The sequence below is a fragment of the Oncorhynchus clarkii genome, chromosome 17 (assembly GCF_045791955.1).
Source record: "Oncorhynchus clarkii lewisi isolate Uvic-CL-2024 chromosome 17, UVic_Ocla_1.0, whole genome shotgun sequence".
Taxonomy (NCBI): domain Eukaryota; kingdom Metazoa; phylum Chordata; class Actinopteri; order Salmoniformes; family Salmonidae; genus Oncorhynchus; species Oncorhynchus clarkii.
The window spans coordinates 22,468,789-22,488,917 of NC_092163.1; the positions used below are offsets into that span (position 1 = coordinate 22,468,789).

At 42.4% G+C, this 20,129-nt stretch overlaps 1 protein-coding gene and 1 non-coding gene across 3 annotated transcripts in view; one reads left to right on the plus strand and one right to left on the minus strand.

The window, feature by feature from the left end:
• Positions 1-11,633, plus strand: part of LOC139370539 (striatin-like) — a 71,786-nt gene extending 60,153 nt beyond the window's left edge. For both annotated transcript variants that reach the window (XM_071110097.1, XM_071110098.1), the window contains 10 exons: positions 613-756; positions 1,049-1,185; positions 4,188-4,363; positions 4,745-4,792; positions 5,042-5,163; positions 5,516-5,683; positions 6,777-6,917; positions 7,371-7,472; positions 7,644-7,730; positions 8,004-11,633. In XM_071110097.1, coding sequence (XP_070966198.1) covers positions 613-756; positions 1,049-1,185; positions 4,188-4,363; positions 4,745-4,792; positions 5,042-5,163; positions 5,516-5,683; positions 6,777-6,917; positions 7,371-7,472; positions 7,644-7,730; positions 8,004-8,173 — 1,295 coding nt within the window. In that variant the 3' untranslated portion in view covers positions 8,174-11,633. The remainder of the gene's footprint in view (positions 1-612; positions 757-1,048; positions 1,186-4,187; positions 4,364-4,744; positions 4,793-5,041; positions 5,164-5,515; positions 5,684-6,776; positions 6,918-7,370; positions 7,473-7,643; positions 7,731-8,003) is intronic.
• A 3,338-nt stretch (positions 11,634-14,971) lies between these two features.
• trnaa-ugc (transfer RNA alanine (anticodon UGC)) lies at positions 14,972-15,045 on the minus strand. Its single transcript has one exon. It is a non-coding gene; the product is annotated as a tRNA-Ala (tRNA).
• Positions 15,046-20,129: the final 5,084 nt, after the last annotated feature.

Below are 20,129 nucleotides of genomic sequence, written 5' to 3' on the forward strand. Positions count from 1 at the left end.
AGGTTATCTGCCGCCCCTGAGTAGCAGCTCTGAGCTAGGATCAGGTTCCCCCTGTCCATAAAATCATATAAATGATTATCTAAAAAATGATCTGATCCTTAATCAGCACTGCTACTTTGTGATGCTTTATGAATACGGGCCCTGTTATCTTGTCCATTCTCTGCATCACTTTTAGATTTTTTTCAATCAGCCTTCCAGCATGGGTCTCCAACTCCGAGCTACTTGGAGTGCAGTCTTTTGTTCCAGACCAGCACTAATGCACCTGTTTCAACTAGTTATGGTTCAGACTGAAAAATGTGTATTATTTGAAACTGATTAGTAGTGCTGGGCTGGTACAAAACCCTGTGTACCCAGTAACTCCAAAGAGCCAGTGACCCCTGCCCAAAGGTATTTAAGATGAGGATTGCGTGCCCTTCTACTCTAAGAAGATGACCTTCCATTCTCCTCTTCTCGTCTTCCTTATCCCTCTCCTTTCTTTCTTTGACTCTTTTCCTTCCTGATCCTCTCTGTATACTGCTACTTCTCCTCTTCCTCCTCCTTCCTCCCTCTCCTTTCCTTCTTTGTCTCTACTCCTTCTCCATGATCCTCTTCTCATCTTCCTCCTCCTCCCAGGGCCTAACCGGTCCAAACTGCAGGATATGCTGGCCAACCTGCGAGACGCCGAGGACATCCCCTCCATGCAGCCCCCCGTGACACCGCCGTCCCGGCCCAGCGTCCCCAGGCTCAACGAGCACGAAGTGGGCCACCCCGAGGAAGGTAAGACGAGAGCTTAATTGTCCCCAAAGGGTTTGAATTTACAGAGTGCACAATTTCCAAATATACACAATTGACTGTAAATAATTTAATTTACAAATTGACAATTTTACACAACAATATCTAATAGGCCCAAATACCAGTAGCAGTCGTTTAGTGTTTTGACTTCTGTTTGTCCGTCTGTTAATTTTTCCCTATTTTTCTGGTATCTGTCTAATTTGTTTGTCTGGCTCTGTCCATCTGCCTATTTTGTCTGGTCTGTCCATCTATCTCACTGTCCGTCCATCCATCCCAGTGGAGGCCATGACGTTTCCGCCCACGTCAGGAAAGTCGTTCATTATGGGGCCGGACGAGGCGGCGGAGAGCGAGCTGGGCCTGGGCGAGCTGGCGGGCCTCACTGTGGCCAATGAGGCAGACAGCCTGGCCTACGACGTGAGTACCTACATCTGCAGGGAAGGGAAGATAAGGAAGGAAGAGAGGGTGAGGGGGAGTAAGGGGGGCGTGGCCAAGAAAGCCGACAGCCTGGTCTACAATTTGAGTTGCGTTAGTCCTTCCTTACACTGGGCACCAACCACTGCCAGATGCAATGGCAAGGCAGCTAGCAGTGAATTAATAAATTAATGAAAACCTTTATTATGACATAAACAACACACTTTATTGTCCCAAAGGGAATTTTATTTACATATCAAATTTTATTTGTCACATGCGCCAAATACTTTTTAAAAAAATTGGAAATAAAAGTAACAAATAATTAAAGAGCAGCAGTAAAATAACAATAGCGAGGTTATATACAGGGGGTTACCGGTACAAAGTCAATGTGCAGGGGCACTGGTTAGTCGAGGTAATTCAGGTAAAATGTACATGTAGGTAGAGTTATTAAAGTGACTATGCATAGATAATAAACAGAGAGTAGCAGCAGAGTAAAAGTGGGGGTGGGGGGGGGGCAATGCAAATAGTCTGGGTAGCCATTTGATTTGATGTTCAGGAGTCTTATGGCTTGGGGGTAGAAGCTGTTTAGAAGCCTCTTGGACCTAGACTTGGTGCTCGTGTCCCGCTTGCCGTGCAGTAGCAGAGAGAACAGTCTTACTAGCGTGGCTGGAGTCTTTGACAATTTTAGGGCCTTCCTCTGACGCCGCCTGATATAGAGGTCCTGGATGGCAGGAAGCTTGGTGACATACTGGGCCGTACGCACTACCCTTTGTAGTGCCTTGCGGTCGGAGGCCGAGCAGTTGCCATACCAAGCAGTGATGCAACCAGTCAGGATGCTCTCGATGGTGCAGCTGTTAAACCCTTTGAGCATCTGAGGACCCATGCCAAATATTTTCAGTCTCTTGTGGGGGAATAGGTTTTGTCATTCCCTCTTCACGACTGTCTTGGTGTGTCTGGACCATGTTTGTTTGTTTGTTTGTCGGTGATGTCGACACCAAGGAACTTGAAGCTCTCAATCTGCTCCACTACAGCCCCGTAGATGAGAATGGTGGCGTGCTCGGTCCTCCTTTTCCTGTAGTCCACAATCATCTCCTTTATCTTGATCACGTTGAGGGAGAGGTTGTGATGACCACAGCAATCATAACAAAATGAAGGAAAACAGGCAGGCAATATTTTGACAGACAGTACAACATTCAGCTAATCAGATCAAAGGGCGCCACCACCAAACAGCGGGCAGCAGCATTCACAAATGACATTTTCTGCTGTATATATAAATATGGCGTGTTCGCACCCAGGTAAATTAGCTATTTATCTACATGACCTAAAGCCTGTGGAGCCCCATGGACAACTCTTTCAGCACTTAGGTCCCTCGGGGCAGCAAATATCTACTGCTTCACATTTCCATGTAGAAAAAGATAAATTGATTGGCTAGATTTAGAGACTTTGAGCTTCTAAACTAGAACACTAAGTAGAAAGGCATATACAGTGCCTTCGGAAAGTATTCAGACCCCTTGACCTTTTCTACATTTTGTTACGTTATTCTAAAATGGATTAAATAAATAAAAAATCCCAATCTACACACAATACCCCATAATGACAAAGCGAAAACAGGTTTTTAGACATTTTTGCATCATGCAGCAGGGACTGGGAGACTAGTCAACATCGAGGGAAAGTACAGAGAGATACTTGATAACCTACTCCAGAGCGCTCAGGTTCACCTTCCAACAGGACACCGAGCCTAAACACGCAGCCAAGACAACACAGGAGTGGCTTCGAGACGAGTCTCAATGTCCTTGAGTGGCCCAGCCAGAGCCCGGACTTGAACCCGATCAAACATCTCTGGAGAGACCTGAAAATAGCTGTGCAGCGATGCTCCCCATCCAACCTGACAGAGCTTGAGAGGATCTGCAGAAAATACCCAAATACAGGTGTGCCAAGCTTGTAGCGTCATACCCAAGAAGACTCAAGGCTGTAATCGCTGACAAAGATGCTTCAACAAAGTACTGAGTAAAGGGTCTGAATACTTATGTGAATGTGATATTTCATATATTTTTGTGGAAAAAGTCAAGGGGTCTGAATATTTTCTGAATGAACTGTATTTATCTAAAGGTCCAAACTATTTTTCAAAGCTTTCGAAATGTCAATATTTAAACAGTCTATCTAGTCTGGTCAGCATGGGCTTTGACTTTCACTTTTATTGACACACACACACACTCACACACACAGAGACACAGGCACATACGTGCACATACACACTCCAGATCAATTGAATGTGAAGTGAACTGCGGTTGTATTGCTGTGGAGAGCTAGCATGCAGATTGAGGTTGTGGTTGAAGAGACTGAGTGTCATATTGCTCAGTTGGACCCAGTGTGGGAGGACACCTTAGTGTTAGAATTATATTTATATGATGGACACACTCATCGCAAAATAGGAATGGATTTGTGTGCGTTAGATAACATTAACGTTTGTATGGTAACTTTCATACTAAGATGTTGCAGCTCTAACAAGCAGGAAATTAAAAGGATAAGCAGTGACCGGGGCCAAGCACAAGAGGCACATTGCAGACATATTTAGCAGACTCTGTGAAGATCATAGCGCCACTGAACTTGCATTGCAAACAGGAACAACCCTTTTTTTTAAGTCTGGCGTGACCACGTAAGTTACTTTTTGTAAATTGAAATAAATAAGTCAAAACTAGTGACTCCCTAGCTTGCTATACCTTCTGAAACATTATTGTACAGCACTTAAGCTTGAATCCTAATAATAAGTGCTTGCTTGAAAAAGCTCAACAAAAAACAAGCAAATAACAGCTGTAAGACAGTAGGTCTGGACTGCGATTTTCAGCCGGAGTTGTTGCCTCAAACAGATGGAGAGACAATCAAGAGTGAACCACATGGCTTGAGCAAAGGGAGGAGGTGGTCAGAAGGGGGACATCTGTGGGCATAACTTGCCTTTTGTTGCTTATCTCCAATTGATATTGAAACTCTTTGTCATTTTAACTCAGGTGACCAACAGTCAGGATGCGCTGCGGAAGACATGGAGCCCCAAGTTCACGCTGCGGAGCCACTTTGACTCCATCCGGGGCCTGGCCTTCCACCCCGTGGAGCCCGTCCTGGTCACTGCCTCCGAGGACCACACCCTCAAACTGTGGAACCTCCAGAAGACCGCCCCCGCCAAGAAGTAAGAGCTCACATAGGCCTACACTGTTGTCAGTCAAACACCTGGGTTGTATTTACTAGACCCCAAAACAATTCAGAGTAGTAGTAGTAAAGAAACTCTCGGTGTGCACTAATGAATACGACCCAGCTGCCAGTCAAAGACAATGATGCTTTTAAGCAGGTACCTAAGTAGTGAACGTGGGTAACTTGGTCACTTTCAATGGGGTAAGAGTCATTTGGAATTGTTAAGAGCACTATTGCGGAAAGACAATCGATAGCTAAAGCATGCCTTTTTCTGCTTATGCATTTCTGATGGCTGTAATGGGCCATTTTGTTCTACTTAGCTTATGTTCGTTGAATATGTACATCAAAAGGTAGTTATATCCCCTGTCTGTCTTCCTAGGTGTGCTGCCCTAGATGTGGAGCCCATCTATACATTCCGGGCCCATCGGTGAGTAACCTTCCTTATCCACTCTAACCCAACCTTTTTAGAAATGGACAGCTGGACCGATACTCTTGTATACATGAATCATTTGTTCAAGCAAATTAACTTTGTATCTTTGCATAAGTGAAAGAAAAATGGTTGAATTTTATAATGCCAGGTATTGCCACTTTCTCCTGTAGGAGTGAGGTGTTGTGTTTTGTCTTCGCCAAAACAAGTTGTAGTTAATGATGAGATGAGTTTTCCTGTGTTCTGTAGGGGTGCGGTGTTGTGTGTGACCATGAGCTCTACAGGGGAGCAGTGCTTCAGTGGGGGGGTGGATGGAACCATTCAGAGCTGGAACACCCCCAACCCCAATATCGACCCCTATGACTCATATGGTACTCCCCCAAGATGCCTCTGATTATTAGCGCATTTCTCTTGTTTCATATTCTCTTCATCTCTTCACTGATCGCTTGACTCTTTCTTTCTCTCTCTACCTCTGTTTTCCCTTTCACTACATTGCTGTCTTCTAACTTTCCACCTGACACTCCTTTCATCCTCCTCTTTCACTCTTCTCTTTATCCAACTCTTTTTTTTCTCCCCCTGTCTCCACATGATCTTTCATTCTCTATCATTTCCCTCTCTCCTTTTCCCCTCCCTCTTAACTCTCCCCACCTCTTAATTCTGCATCTCTCCCTCATCTCTCGTTCCCTTTCCCTCCTAACTCTCCTTCTCTCTTTCCTGCCATAGAGCCCTCGGTGCTGCGGGGGGCGCTGCTTGGTCACACTGACTCAGTGTGGGGAGTGGTTTACAGCTCGGCCCACCAGCGCCTGCTCTCCTGCTCCGGGGACGGCACTGTGCGCCTGTGGAACGCTGCCAACACCTCCCCCGCACTCGCCGTCTTCAACGAGAAAGGAGGTGAATAGCTGAACGCAGATCAGATCGACGAAATGATCCCCCAATAGACTTACTTTGGCTGCCCCATACAAACACTGCCCCAGGATCAGTTCATAAAACAGATGCCTCACACATTTTCACCTAATGTTCCACAGTGCCTGCTCTAGCTAGCTTACAAAGCACCTAATTGACCCTCTTACACGGACTGTCCCACATAACCACTGCTCTGGGATCAGCTTATAAAATATATTTGTAATTTTACTCTATACAATGACCTAGAATCCGCTCCATAAAGAGTTACTCCGGGGTTTCCCAAACTAGGGGTCGCGAGACCATGCCTGATGGGGGGGGGGGGGGATTTGGTGTCGCGAGATAAAATTGACGCTTGGTTCATAGAAGGTAGCCGATAGATGCGGTTGTAAGAATCAGAAGGGTTTCTGTTTTCTTCCTACAAATGTGTCCTTCTTTTGAATGGTTTATGCTACTATGCCCACAGGCCATTAGAACAGAATTGACAAGACCAGGCACTAAATCAGACTGGGGGGGGAAATAACATCATCAATGATGTTCTTTTCTACACAGAAAGTCATACAATATTATTGCCTGCTGATCTTCTGAACTTCCCAATGCCTTTCTGATGCATTTCAGTCACTTCAAACCATACTGTCTTCAGATTGAAAAATTGTCAAAAATAATGTGACTGATTTTGTAATAGACTGTCATAGTCCCAATTTTTTAAAAAGTAAACATTGGCTGTTGATTACATAACTTTTTTTACATGGTGGGGTCGCGGGTCAAAAAAGTTTGGGAACCTTTGAGTCAATTCAGAACTCTACGTGCCCCAAAAAGAGGTCTGACCTAGGACCAGCCAGGTCCCCACAGCCTAACCCTAACCCTCTGTCTGATTCAGAGCGAAACTGATCTAGAATTAGCTAAATTCAGGACACTATCAGCCCCATAAAAAAGGTCTGACCTAGGACCAGGTCACCACCATAGAAATAGATGTATAGAATGGCATTCTATTTCTATGATCACCACACTCAAATCCTGCCCCCTTCAACAGAACTCCTGCTCTAAGATTAGCTCATAACCTTTCCAACTCTGTCGGTTTCAGAACTGGGTGTCCCCACGTCAGTGGACCTGGTGTGCAGTGAGCCGGCCCACATGGTGACGTCGTTCAGCACGGGGGAGATCGGACTCTTCAACATGGAGACGCGGCAGCTGATCCTCAAGCTGGACCAGACCGGAGAGCCTGGTAAGCTCCGCTGCCATTTCTACACAGTGACTGTATAGATTTGTAACTCAAAAGAGAGTAATTGAGTGCACTATGTGCTCACTGCCTATTCTTGCGCTCTCCCTGTCAACGCCCTTTACCCCTCTTGTCACAACATAAATGTTTGTTTGTGCATTAAAAGTCATACTTTTATTTTGTTGGTGTACTCTCTTCAGAAAGCTTCCCTAGCTATTTCTTTGTTTTATTAGCAATAGGCTATAGCAGCTGGTATATCAGTACAGTCTGCAATATAACCCTAGTGCCCACCAAGTATGTTATAGCTCTGTGGCTTTTCCTTTCAACTCCCTACTTTAGAATCAGTTTGTCTCGATTTATAACTCCCATTTACCCTGTTGTTCTGACAAATGACTAAATGTAAATGAGAAAGGTTAATCGGGCAATGTTCAATTGAGTTCCATGTCTTGTCACACACAGAAGCCCCGTGCAAGATCAACAAGGTGCTGAGTCACCCCACTCTGCCCATCACCATCACGGCCCAGGAGGACCGACACATCCAGTTCTTCGACAACAACACGGGTGAGCTAGAAGGCTGTCACTTTGAACCGGCATTCCAGCTGGAATTTAAATCAAATGTATACATAGTAAGCCAAACACATTTTGTCACAATATAAAGTGTACTTATAACAGTTGGTATAAATACAACATTGAGGACAGTGATTTTGTACTCATCCCGGGTTCCTATTACAGGGAAATGTATTCACTCCATGGTAGCCCACCTGGACGCAGTCACCAGTTTAGCTGTGGATCCCAACGGCTTGTACCTGATGTCTGGCAGTAAGTATTTATCTGGAAACGGGGAAGTACTAGTGTTTATGTTGGTTAGCGTTTCATGTAATTACAGCAATATTGTTCCTTGCATAACTGGAGATACAAACTGACTGTGGCAAATATCTGAGCATAGAAACGGAAGCCCCCTTTCTTGTGGTAACTTTCACTAAAAGGCAGTTTTAGAATTGTAACGTTTCCCTCTAGCTCTCTTTCGTCCTCTCTCACTCTACCTCCCTATTTCTTTATATTTTTGTTCTCATCCATCCTCCGCCCTGTTAGGCCACGACTGCTCCATCCGACTGTGGAACATGGAGAGCAAGACGTGCATCCAGGAATTCACAGCGCACCGCAAGAAGTCGGACGAGGCCATCCACGACGTGGCGTTCCACCCCACCAAGTGCTACATCGGCAGCGCCGGGGCCGACGCGCTCGCCAAGGTCTTCGTATGACCGCAAATCCCAATGGCTAACAGCTGCGTCCGGCTCGAAAGACCATCAAAAAGGGCCGGCGTTGTGTTGTAACTGAAGGGAGAGATGGGAGTTGGAGCCCAACTCAAAGGCAGTGTGAAAGGAAATGTAGTGAGGTGGATTGGTAACTAGCCACTGGTGTCTGAGTCTTGACCAGTGGCAGTCGAGAGGGATGGTTAGACACCTGATGGTTTGAAGGCTGAAAGGGGTGAACGTGAGAGTTTTGAGAGAAAGAGGGCTACTCTACTATCCTTCCACCCGGGCGGGCCTGGGTGCTACAGCCAAACCAGAAGGAGATGTGGTCAAACATCACAAAGACCAAGCGGATATCCAGGAAATTCTCAAGACCTGTACTCTCGTTTAGAAACATTGCGTTTGTTTCCTAACTAACAGAAACACAATACTCGTATTCTGCCCCCCCCCCCCCCCTCCCTACCCGGGCACCCCTAAGACTGCCTGTGTCTTCAATGTCATCGTTTTCAAAGATTTCATGAAAATGTGCCTTTTTCGTCAGTCTTGCAGACAACGTTATTTTACAGTTTGTGTGCAAAGTAGGAGTGGGCAGGGTGTTCAACAACAAGTTATAATTTATTGTCCAACATAGTACTGGACATTGTCTATTCCATTTGATCCATAAAACTGAGTTTAAAAATAATTATATTTGCATCAGATGTACACAGCATATATATGGCTAGTGGTCAATAGTCACAGTACTGTTTAAATTATTGAACAAGTGAGTTGAGATCCACAATGCCCTCCAATCCACTGAAATATACAGTTGCGTGCAGAACTCGAGTCCCCCTGAATAAGAAAATGGTAAATAAGTTTAAAGAAACCTGAAAGTCAGTTTGAAGTTGAAGTAAAGGCCATGAGCCTGCATTTCCTTGGTGTGGGATTTATTATAGCCTTTTGTATATGTCCATGTGGTTTTGTATGTAATCACAACGAATTGGAAATGACTCCATTAATTCATCTCTAAAACAAGTAAAAATGTAGCTTTTTAAGTAGTGCCTATTGTCCATACTCTTGCTTTGCACCCTCTTGAAAAGCCAACCCCATGAAAATAATTGAGTTGTGTGATGAAACTTTGCTAACAAAATTCCTACATATTAGCCCATATGAATCTGTCACCTGAGTGAGTAAGCCATCCTTGTATTCCAGCTTGCTTTGCTTCGGTGTTGAATCAGTGGTCAAATACAAATTGCCTGTACACAGCCAAAACACTGACTTAACCAGGCCACATCCTTCAACTTCATTTAGTTTCCAATTCAATTGTAAATGCTTTTATGCTCCAGCTTCAGCTCGCCTAGGTACAAGGAGTGCCTCTTTTGTTGTTTGGATGTTCCATTCTTTACATAAATAGGACAACAACATTGTAATATACTGTACCAACATAAGTAGAAGCGTTAACTCTTAACAAGATCTGTCCTTTGACACTTTGCTAGCGGTAGATGAATTACTCAAACTTTGTTTCACAATTTAATGGAATTGATTGATCAATGTTGTGGTTTGACCTCATTTGAATACATGCTGCTTTTATCGTGTATTTATAGTTGAGCAACCTGACAAACTGCACTGAAAAATGGTTTGCAGTGAAACAATTTATTCATTTTTTTTATTTTTTTTTATTTGAGCTGTGTATTTATTTATGCCTCCGTGTCATTTAAGCCAAAAGAATCAACCAAGTATTGTCTTACAACGACAAGATGCTTCACAGAGAGCCTGCACATGTAAAGTTTCCTGCGACCGTGAAGTTGGCTCTTTCAGCTTATAATGCTAAGTTAGATATTTTGCTAATGCTAAGTTGGCTATGACTGCTAAGATAGTTTCTTCATAGATATCCTGCTTGCCCCTGTCCTGAGTTAGCCCCTTGGCTCCCATTTTTGACAGCAGAACTGAGGTCTCTCAGTACTCAACTGCACACAAGCTACGCTCCTGTGTTTAGGCGATATGACCAGCTCTGGTCAGAAAGCAGGGTAAATGCTTTAGGTAATAACTGTTTGAAAATAGAATTTTGTCAAATTATTTTGAGCAATTACTAGTTTTTTATTTACTATACTTGGTTGGTGAAAAAGGTAAATCCTTGTTAAATACAGGTAAATATTTTTTTAAAGAATATTTTCTGTTTTACTTGAACATTTAGGAGTTATTCCTTGGGATTTGTGTACTTTGTTTATTTTGTAGTGGAATGGTTGGAGATTTGCCGGTCTTATCACAAGTTGTATGCCTTTGGTTGTGAGCACTACAAAACAAGAAAGATTTTTGTCATTTATTCTCAAAATTGTCTCATCTGCAGTTGAACATGTGAGAGATTAGAATTTCGCTATCTACCAAATGCTTTGGTCTCTAAAATAAGGACTGTTGAATGACGAGGATGGATCAAAATCTGTGGGGAATTCGGTGTGCTTGCGTTGTACAAAGATTTTTTTTCCTTTTTATTTTTCTTTGGTGTCAGGTAATTTTAGACAATGTAAGGGAGCGAACAGAAAACTTGTACAGTTTTAAAGTATATATTAAAAAAAAGAAGATATTTATTAACACAGTATATTGAGTGGCTAAACATGGTGATGTGAAATGGAGTCAGTATGTATGGGTGCGCTTGTCGTGGTAAACGTACAGTAGTCTCATCACAACACTGAGTAGTTGAACAAAAGAGGAGTTAGTATATGGCCCCCTGCTGCTCACAATGTGGAAGAAGCATATTTCACCAGGTTGGCTCACATTTCATGTCTTTTAATGGGCTTTATGTCTATTTGAATGACAGAATAGTGAGGGCTTGACCATAAGCTAGTGTTTCTTTTTGTGTGTGTTTTTGGTCATGGAGAACCACTTTAGATACTAGTTTTCTCCAAACCAGTTTGATTGAGCTGTCGTTTTTGAGACCTGTTAGTTCGCTGTTTGTCCATCAAGACTGCATACGGTCCTCAATTGGAATAATAATAACCAAGCAAACAGTGGTCCTCCAGAACCAGGAGTCGGACAAGAACTAGGATTTGAACAAAGAATTATCATGTTGTTATAGGCAGTGTAAAAGCAGAATGCTCTAGTCTAAATGGTGACTCATAGATATGCGTCTAAAATTCACTTGTCCGTTCTGAGCAGCAGGGGGTGTTGCTTACAAGCACTACAAAGTGTATGAAAAGAGATCACACAAAACAAAGAACCTATTAATAACCAATGGGAAAACAAAACACAAAGCATTGGGCGGAGCCAAGTTTGCCTGTTGTAAAATCAAAGTAATTCCCCTTTTAACCTCCAGTTGTAGAGAGAATTCTTTTAAGATGTGAATTTGATAAATATGCTAATTGGACTGTACATACAGTACATATAATTATTGTCGTTATAGTTTATTCTTTTTTTCATGATGTATTGTATTTTTTCTCAGATGGGAGAGTGACAGATTTATCAATAACAACAATAAAGGAATATGTTGTATATCATACTGGTAATGTAGTATTTGTTTCCCACCTTTTAGAATAATGCCTTTCATTGCTTCAACATTCACACATTTCCCATTTCAAGTGTATACCTATATATTTGTATTTGATTAATACTTTAAGTAACCCCATATTAATTAATTGATTATTTGTATTTGATTAATACTTTAAGTAACCCCATATTAATTGTAATCCAATAGCAATGTTTATACCATTCAAAAGTCCTAACAATAATACTTTTCAAAACATGTTTTATGTTAACTTGTATATTATTTAAATACATATAGAGCTGGTATGTACGTAAGTACCATTTGTTGACAATGTAGTACTTCTCCCAGTGTGTAAGAGACCACACACACCAGAACGGTGGTCAGCCGAGCGAAGTAGTAGGCCGTTCCATCAATTACTTCCGCCGTGGGGTCATAGGGAGCAGTGCCTGTTTTCTTTGCCAATTTAACATGTAGGATCGTTGGAAAATGACCAGAAAATGCGACTTGATATTCTGGTCAGAGGCACTCTTGTTGTACGCTCAGCTGACCGTCATTTTGGTGTGTTCAACTTAAGGGTTCAGTTTTGGGGCTGTGAGTTGAACTCTTGACAGATGTTGTGTACGATAGTGGGCACCAGCTTATGGAGGTCATCAAAGTCCTCCATGAAGAACGAGTGCTCCTTGACTGGCTCACTCTGGCTATGTCTTCTAGCTGCTCCTGGGAAGTCCAAGCAATACCAATGGAGTAGGCAATTATACCTGTTTACACACACACACAATACACACACCATATATCAGTTCCTTGCTCCATTCAAAGACTTAAATTCAAATGAACCCTTTCTCCATCAAGGTTGTCTCTGGTGTGATTAAATGGATGAAAGCAATAATGTGGAAAGTGAAACCTTGCTTTCATTCACTCAAGTCACCCAAATAAAAATGTAGGAGAGGTGTATTTTCAGTCTTCAAATGTGGCATCTGCCCTGCTACAATTATTTCCCACCCCCCATTGTTCCCTCTTAGCCACTCAGCTCTTGACCCTCCCTCCCCACCTTACTTACCTAACTGTTGAGTGGCCAGAGCAGGGGACCTGATGTCGTCATATGAATGCCGTCAGTGATTACTATGACCTGCTTACTTCTGTTAGGTTGGCTGGAAACTTCCTGGGTGGTGAACGCAATGGCCACCCCTGTGCTGATCCCCCCCCCTCCAGTAGCTTATCCCCAAAATGGCATCCAACAGCTCCTTCTTTCCACCATATTCCCCAAGGCATATCTCCAACCTCTGCTCATTTGTGTACTGCACTAGCGCCACGTGTGTCCATGGTGGAGATGTCGAACGTCGGCGTAACATTGGCGACAAACTTGAGTAGGGTGGCGAAGTGGGCGGTGCCCATCCTGCAGGAGCCATCCATTAGGAAGATGAGGTCATGGGCATTTGAGGCAGGTGCGGCTACACACCAGGTGGGGCATGGAACACGCGTTCCATCAGGGGCCGTAAGGGGGAGAGTAAGGAGAACCAACTGGCAAAGGGCAGGGAGAAGAAGACGCCGGCCCGACACCACCTGAGGAAGGGAGAAGAGATGACGGAGGTTGTCAGTTAAAGTGTGTTTAACTGATGTTTCAAATCATGAACTGAAAGATTCCTCATCAAAAAGATTGGAAAATTGTCCAATACACAATGACGACACAACAGTGGTAGGCCTGATCACCGACAACGATGAGACCAGCCTATAGAGACGAGGTCAGAGACAACAACCTCTCCCTCAACGTGTGCGAGACTAAGGAGCCTATCGTGGACCACAGGAAAAGGAGGGCAGAGCACGCCCCCATTCACATTGACGGGGCTGTAGTGGAGCAGGTCGAGAGTTTCAAGGTCCTTGGTGTCCACATCACTAAGAAACTATCATGGGTCAAACACACCAAGAAAGTCATGAAGAGGGCACGACAACACCTTTTCCCCCGCAGGAGACTGAAAAGATTTGGCATGGGTCCCCAGGTCCTCAAATTTCTACAGCTGCACCATTGAGATCATCATGACCGGTTGCATCACGGCCTGGTATGGCAACTGTTCGGCATCCGACCGTAAGGCGCTATAGAGGGTAGTACGTACAGCCCAGTACATCTCTGGGCCAAGCTTCCTGCCATCCGGGACCTATATACTAGGCATGTCAGAGGAAGGCCCAAACAATTGTCAAAGACTCCAGTCACCTTAGTCATAGACTGTTCTCTCTGCTACCGCACGGCAAGCACTACCAGAGAGCCAAGTCTTTTTCCTCCCTTTTCTCTGTTTAATGAGGCTGCATATCCTGGAGGGAATCTTATTTCAGTCATTAACTAAAACAGCAGGGAGTGTTGGAGAGGTAACAAAAAAATGTAAACACAGTACTGTGAAGGGATGAGCTTGAATACAATTCAACTCCCCCGGCTCCCGGCTTGGTGTCACTCATGGATTTTAATGAGTATATGTGTACTATATGAATTTTAAGTAGATCTACAATACAATTTTATGTACATTTTCTTTTGTCGTTTTTCAAGCGATTTCGATGGAGATTCTCATGTGTTTTTTAAATAGATGCTGATGATGGAAGCCTCTTTGTTTAGATTAAGCCTGCTATTTAATCAAAGGTTTCCCGGGGAAGTCCATCATCTTTGTTTCACAAAGTAAACAAAGTCTGTAGGATTACACAAATCTTAAATCATTCTTGCAATTAGACACGTATTGTGTCTAATCCCTGGAAACCCATCCCACCCAAACCATACTATTCATGTTGTTTTTCTAAGTTGCAATGAGTGTCAACCTTGCCTGCCTGTCATCCTGTTGCACACAATGGACATAAGCCTTAAGGCTTTATCAAGTTTATATTTTTATATTTTTTGAACAAATTCTTATTTACATTGACGGCCTACACTGGCCAAACCCGGACGACGCTGGGCCAATTGTGCGCCGCACTATGGGACTCCAAATCACGTCCGGTTGTGATGCAGCCTGAATTCCAGGGTGTCCATAGTGACGCCTCAAGCACTGAAATGCAGTGCCTGGAAAAAGTAAACCACTCGGGAGCCTGATTTTAAGATCCTTGGGGTTGAGATGGACCTTCAGTCCAAACTATCACTGGGAAGAACACACCTGTACTGTATTTGAACCGAGTTAATATTGCCTACCTATTGTAATGAATCAATTCAAATATCTCTTACATTGCAAGATGGCTGAGTGTGTTAGACCATGGTGCTGGCAACACCAGGGTGTTATTGAAGTAATGGGTCACTGTCAGTGTTAATAGATACATTTAATTAATTTAGCACACCCCTTTATCCAGAGCGACTTACAGTAGTGAGTACTTACATGTTTCATACTTGTCCCCCGTGGGAATCAAACCCACAACCCTGGCATTGCAAGCGCCATGCTCTACCAACTGAGCTACACGGGACCAAAGTTCTGTGAGTTGCTTTTGTTTGCATGAACGCATGTCCTAATGACCATATCAAATATCTTGTTCTGACATTTCTCTTGTCCTCTTCTAGTTGAGGGGGAAAAGGGAGGCAGCGCAGTTAAGTCTGACAACATCATGTATTATCTCTCCCCCTCTCCCCTCTCTCTCTCCATCAATATCCATCACTCCCATCTGTCAAAAATGTCTCTCCTAGGATGTTCATTAAGCATGATGGTGAAGGAGGAGGCCTGGGGTGTGTTCCAAATGGCACACTAATCCCTATGTAGTGCTCTACTATTGACCAGGACCCATAGGGCTCTGTTTTAAGTCTGTTTGACTGCCCTAAGGGGAGTAGTGCTGTACAGATGACGAGTGGTTTGTCGACTACATGGCAGCACCTCACCTTAGTCCATTTTCAGTTAGCTTTGACATGTTGACACCCAATCAAAGCCTAGGAGATGGATGAGTGGCCTGGTGTGCTTCCCAAAAGGCACCCTATTCACTACATGGTGCACATTTGACCAGAGCACATGGTCAAAAGCAGTGCACTAAGGTTATGTAAGGAATAGGGTGCCATTTGGGATGCATTAGTAGTGCCCATCTGCCAACTAACACTACCTCTTTCAATCTTTCTTCTGCTCCATCTTATTCTGTTATTTTCCTGTCCTCCTTTCTCCAACCAGTATAGCAACCGCCCGTTCTGTCCTCTATCCCAGTATTTTGTTTACCTTTCTGCCCATCAGACTCCGCTTCTCTTTCTTATACCTCATAAAGGTAATATGTTTAAACTGTACTTATAACAGGGGCTAGTTATATATATTAATTTAAAGTCCAAAATACTGTTTGTAATCAGCACAGTGGGTGGGGGGGACAAATAATATTTTGAGATACTTAACATTTCTCTCTATTTTCCTCTATAGATGCCACTATGACTTATACCTGCAGCCTAATACTGTAGTAATTATGGTTATTATGTAGTAATTAGATGTAAAGGCTTGGCAATTGCAAATAAATCATATCTTAAATAGTTTTAAAGTGAAATCCCAATGGAAATGTTTGCAGTGTTTGCAGCACTGTAATCGAGTTCAGTTGTGTGAAGCTGGGTATTTCAGGTACTCATCTCTAAAACAAAGCAATTTCGTTCAAAAGAGTCCATATTAACAAAGGAAATGGAAGGACTAACAGAACAGATAGCAATAAAAACTACCCTACTCAGAATGATTTAGATGAAGAAGAAAAAAGAAATTGAGGGACCTATTCAAGAAAGATCAAGTGTAATCTATTGTAAACAATAATACGAACTGGATGGAAATGGGGGAAAATGCGCCAAATATATATGTTTTTCTTCAACATAGAAACGCAACCAAAGATAATTTACCGAAATTTGATGGAACTGATGGAGTCATCCATGATTCACCAAACAAATCAAATCAAATGTTATTTGTCACATACACATGGTTAGCAGATGTTAATGCGAGTGTAGCGAAATGCTTGTGCTTCTAGTTCCGACAATGCAGTAATAACCAACAAGTAATCTAGCTAACAATTCCAAAACTACTACCTTATACACACAAGTGTAAGGGCATAAAGAATATGTACATAAAGATATATAAATGAGTGATGGTACAGAGCGGCATAGGCAAGATACAGTAGATGGTATTGAGTGCAGTATATACATATGAGATGAGTATGTAAACAAAGTGGCATAGTTAAAGTGGCTAGTGATACATGTATTACAATGTTTTGACAGAGGAGGAAAAGTACTTTAAGCATATGTTTTTGTTTGTCTCCTCCATCTCCACTAACTGAAGTTAATTGTATGGATAAAAAAAAAATAAGAATGTAAAATTACCAGCTGTACAGAAAGACTCATGTGAAGGCTAAATTACAGAGGAGGAACTTCTTGATGCAATTAAAGCATTTAAGTCTGGGAGAACTCCAGGGCTGGATGGCATACTAAACCTTTTTTGATATACTCAGAGGACCGTTATTGGCATGTTTTAACCACTCCTATAAAAATTTTAGACTATCAGATAGTCAACAAGGTCTGATTTCCTTATTACTGAAACAGGATCCAAGTGGTAAATATAAAGATCCAGTCCATTTCAAAAACTGGAGGCCCCTTTATACTGCAGTGTTGTGATGCAATTGTATTTATTTTTTAAATGCAAAGCGCAAAGAATTTAAAATATATTGTTGGATATTATTCATCCTAATCAGAAAGTTTTTTTTTTACATGGACAATACAGTGGAGATAATATAAGACAAGTACTGAACACAATGAAAGATCTGGGAAACCAGGCCTGGTACTCACAGCTGACTTTGAAAAGGCGTTTGATTAAGTACGACTGGAATTTATATACACTACCGGTCAAAAGTTTTAGAACATCTACTCATTCAAGGGTTTTTCTTCATTTTTTTTTACATTGCAGAATCATAGTGAAGACTTAAACTATGAAACAACACATATGGAGTCATGTAGTAACCAAAAAATTGTTAAACACATCAAAATATATTTGAGATTCTTCAAATAGCCACCCTTTGCCTTGATAACAGCTTTGCTCACTCTTGGCATTCTCTCAACCAGATTCACCTAGAATGCTTTTCCAACAGTCTTGAAGGAGGTCCAACATATGCTGAGCACTTGTTGGCTGCTTTTCCTTCACTCTGCGGTCCGACTCATCCCAAACCATCTCAATCTGGTTGAGGTTGGGGGATTGTGGAGGCCAGGTCATCTGATGCGGCACCCCATCACTCTCATTCTTGGTCAAATATCCCTTACACAGCCTGGAGGTGTGTTGGGTCATTGTCCTGTTGAAAAACAAATGATAGTCCCACTAAGCCCAAACCAGATGGGATGGCGTATCGTTGCAGAATGCTGTGGTAGTCATGCTGGCTAAGTGTGCCTTGAATACTAAATAAATCACAGACAGTGTCACCAGCAAAGCACCCCCACACCATAACACCACCACCCCCATGCTTTATGGTGGGAAATATACATGCAGAGATCATCCGTTCACCCACACCGCGTCTCACAAAGACACGGCGGTTGGAACCAAAAATCTCCAATTTGGACTCCAGACCAAAAGACAAATTTGAAGCAATTCGACCATGAAGGCCTGATTCACATGGTCTCCTCTGAACAGTTGATGTTGAGACGTGTCTGTTACTTGAACTCTGTGAAGCATTTATTTTTGCTGCAATTTCTGAGGCTGGTACCTCTAATGAACTTATCCTCTGCAGCAGAGGTAATTCTGACTCTACCATTCCTGTGGATGTCTCGTGAGTGCCAGTTTCATCATAGCGCTTGATTGTTTTTACGACTGCACTTGAAGAAACTTTCAAAGTTCCTTATATTTTCCGTATTGACTGACCTTCATCTCTTAAAGTGACAATGGACTGTAATTTCTCTTTGCTTATTTGAGCTGTTCTTGCCATAATATGGACTTAGCCCTATTTGGTAAAAGACCATCTTCTGTATACCCCCCTACCTTATCACAACACAACTGATTGGCTCTAACACATTAAGAAAGAAAGAAATTCCACAAATTAACTTTTAACAATGCACATCTGTTAATTGAAATGTATTCCAGGTGACTACCTCATGAAGCTGGTTGAGAGAATGCCAAGAGTGTGCAAAGCTGTCATCAAGGCAAAGGGGGCTATTTGAAGAATCTCAAATATATTTTCCTTTGTTTTCCACTTTTTTGGTTACTACATGATTCCATATGTGTTTTTTCATAGATTTGATTATGTTGATTACACTGTTATTCTACAGTGTAGAAAATAGTAAAATCAAGAAAAACCCTTGAATGAGTAGCTGTTCAAAAACGTTTGACTGGTAGTGTATATTTTGGAAAATCTTTTATAAATCTAGGTTAAAGTTATGTACAGTAACCCTTGGTAGTAAAATACAAAAAATTGTCTACTTCTCAGAAAGTGTTAAACTGTCAAGAGGAGTAGAACAAGGTTGTCCACTATCGGCATATCTAGATCCAACAATAATATCAAGGGGTTAGAAACCCAGAGCTTAAAAACAAAGGTATCAATGTATGCTGATGATTCTTGTTTTCTTTTAAATCCACAATTTGGATCCCTCCACAGGTTTATAGAATAGCTAGATACTTTTTCTAACCTCTCTGCATTACATCCAAATTATGGTAAGTGTACTATATTACTTATTGGATCTATAAAAAAAATACAACTTTAACATTACCGAGTAGTTTACCAATAAAATGGTATGACAGTGATGTGGACATACTCTGCAGAGGTGTGGACTCGAGTTACATGACTTGGACTCGAGTCACAAATATGATGACTTGCAACTCGACTTTGACTTTAACATCAATGACTCGTGACTTAAATTGGACTTGAGCCTTATGACTCGACCTGAATTGATACCCTCCCCAAGCCCAAATATAAAAAATGATGCTATTAAAAAAAAGTCATTCATTTAACGGATTACAGTTTGAATCGGACAGCAGCCATTCAAATTGTGCCAGTTGAGAAAAAGTTGTGCGTGGCAGTGCAGAGGAACTTCGGCGGATTCAGATGGAGCCCTTGGAAAGATGATACCCCAAATTATTACTTTCGGATATTAAGACGATGCTGTATCAACAAAAAACAGATTGCAACTTGCAAAACAGGCCGGAAGGAAATTACTGATCGATGCACAGCAATTTCCAACTTTGTTCGACATTTGAAGCTGCAAAAAGTAAGTTGTGGCTAATATAGCTGACAGCTATATATTTTATTACTTTACTAGGGTATCATGTAGGCTAACGTAACGTTAAATCAATGAGCCTCCACACAGTCAGTGCGGGAACGTGATCATTGCACCCAAGATTGAGCTACAACTGGCTAGGCAGTTGGTAGCCTAAATCCTGCCTGCTGTTCCTTAAACCATTGACATATGTTAGCCTACTGCAACCATAGACAGAGAGAGAGAGTGTGTGTGTGTGCACAAGACTGCATCGCCCGATTGCACCCCATAGCGATCCTCGATAGTCGATCACTATTGGGACGGGGGGGGGGGGGGGGGTCTTTCTCATGGCTACCCATGTATTTCCATGGAAATATAAC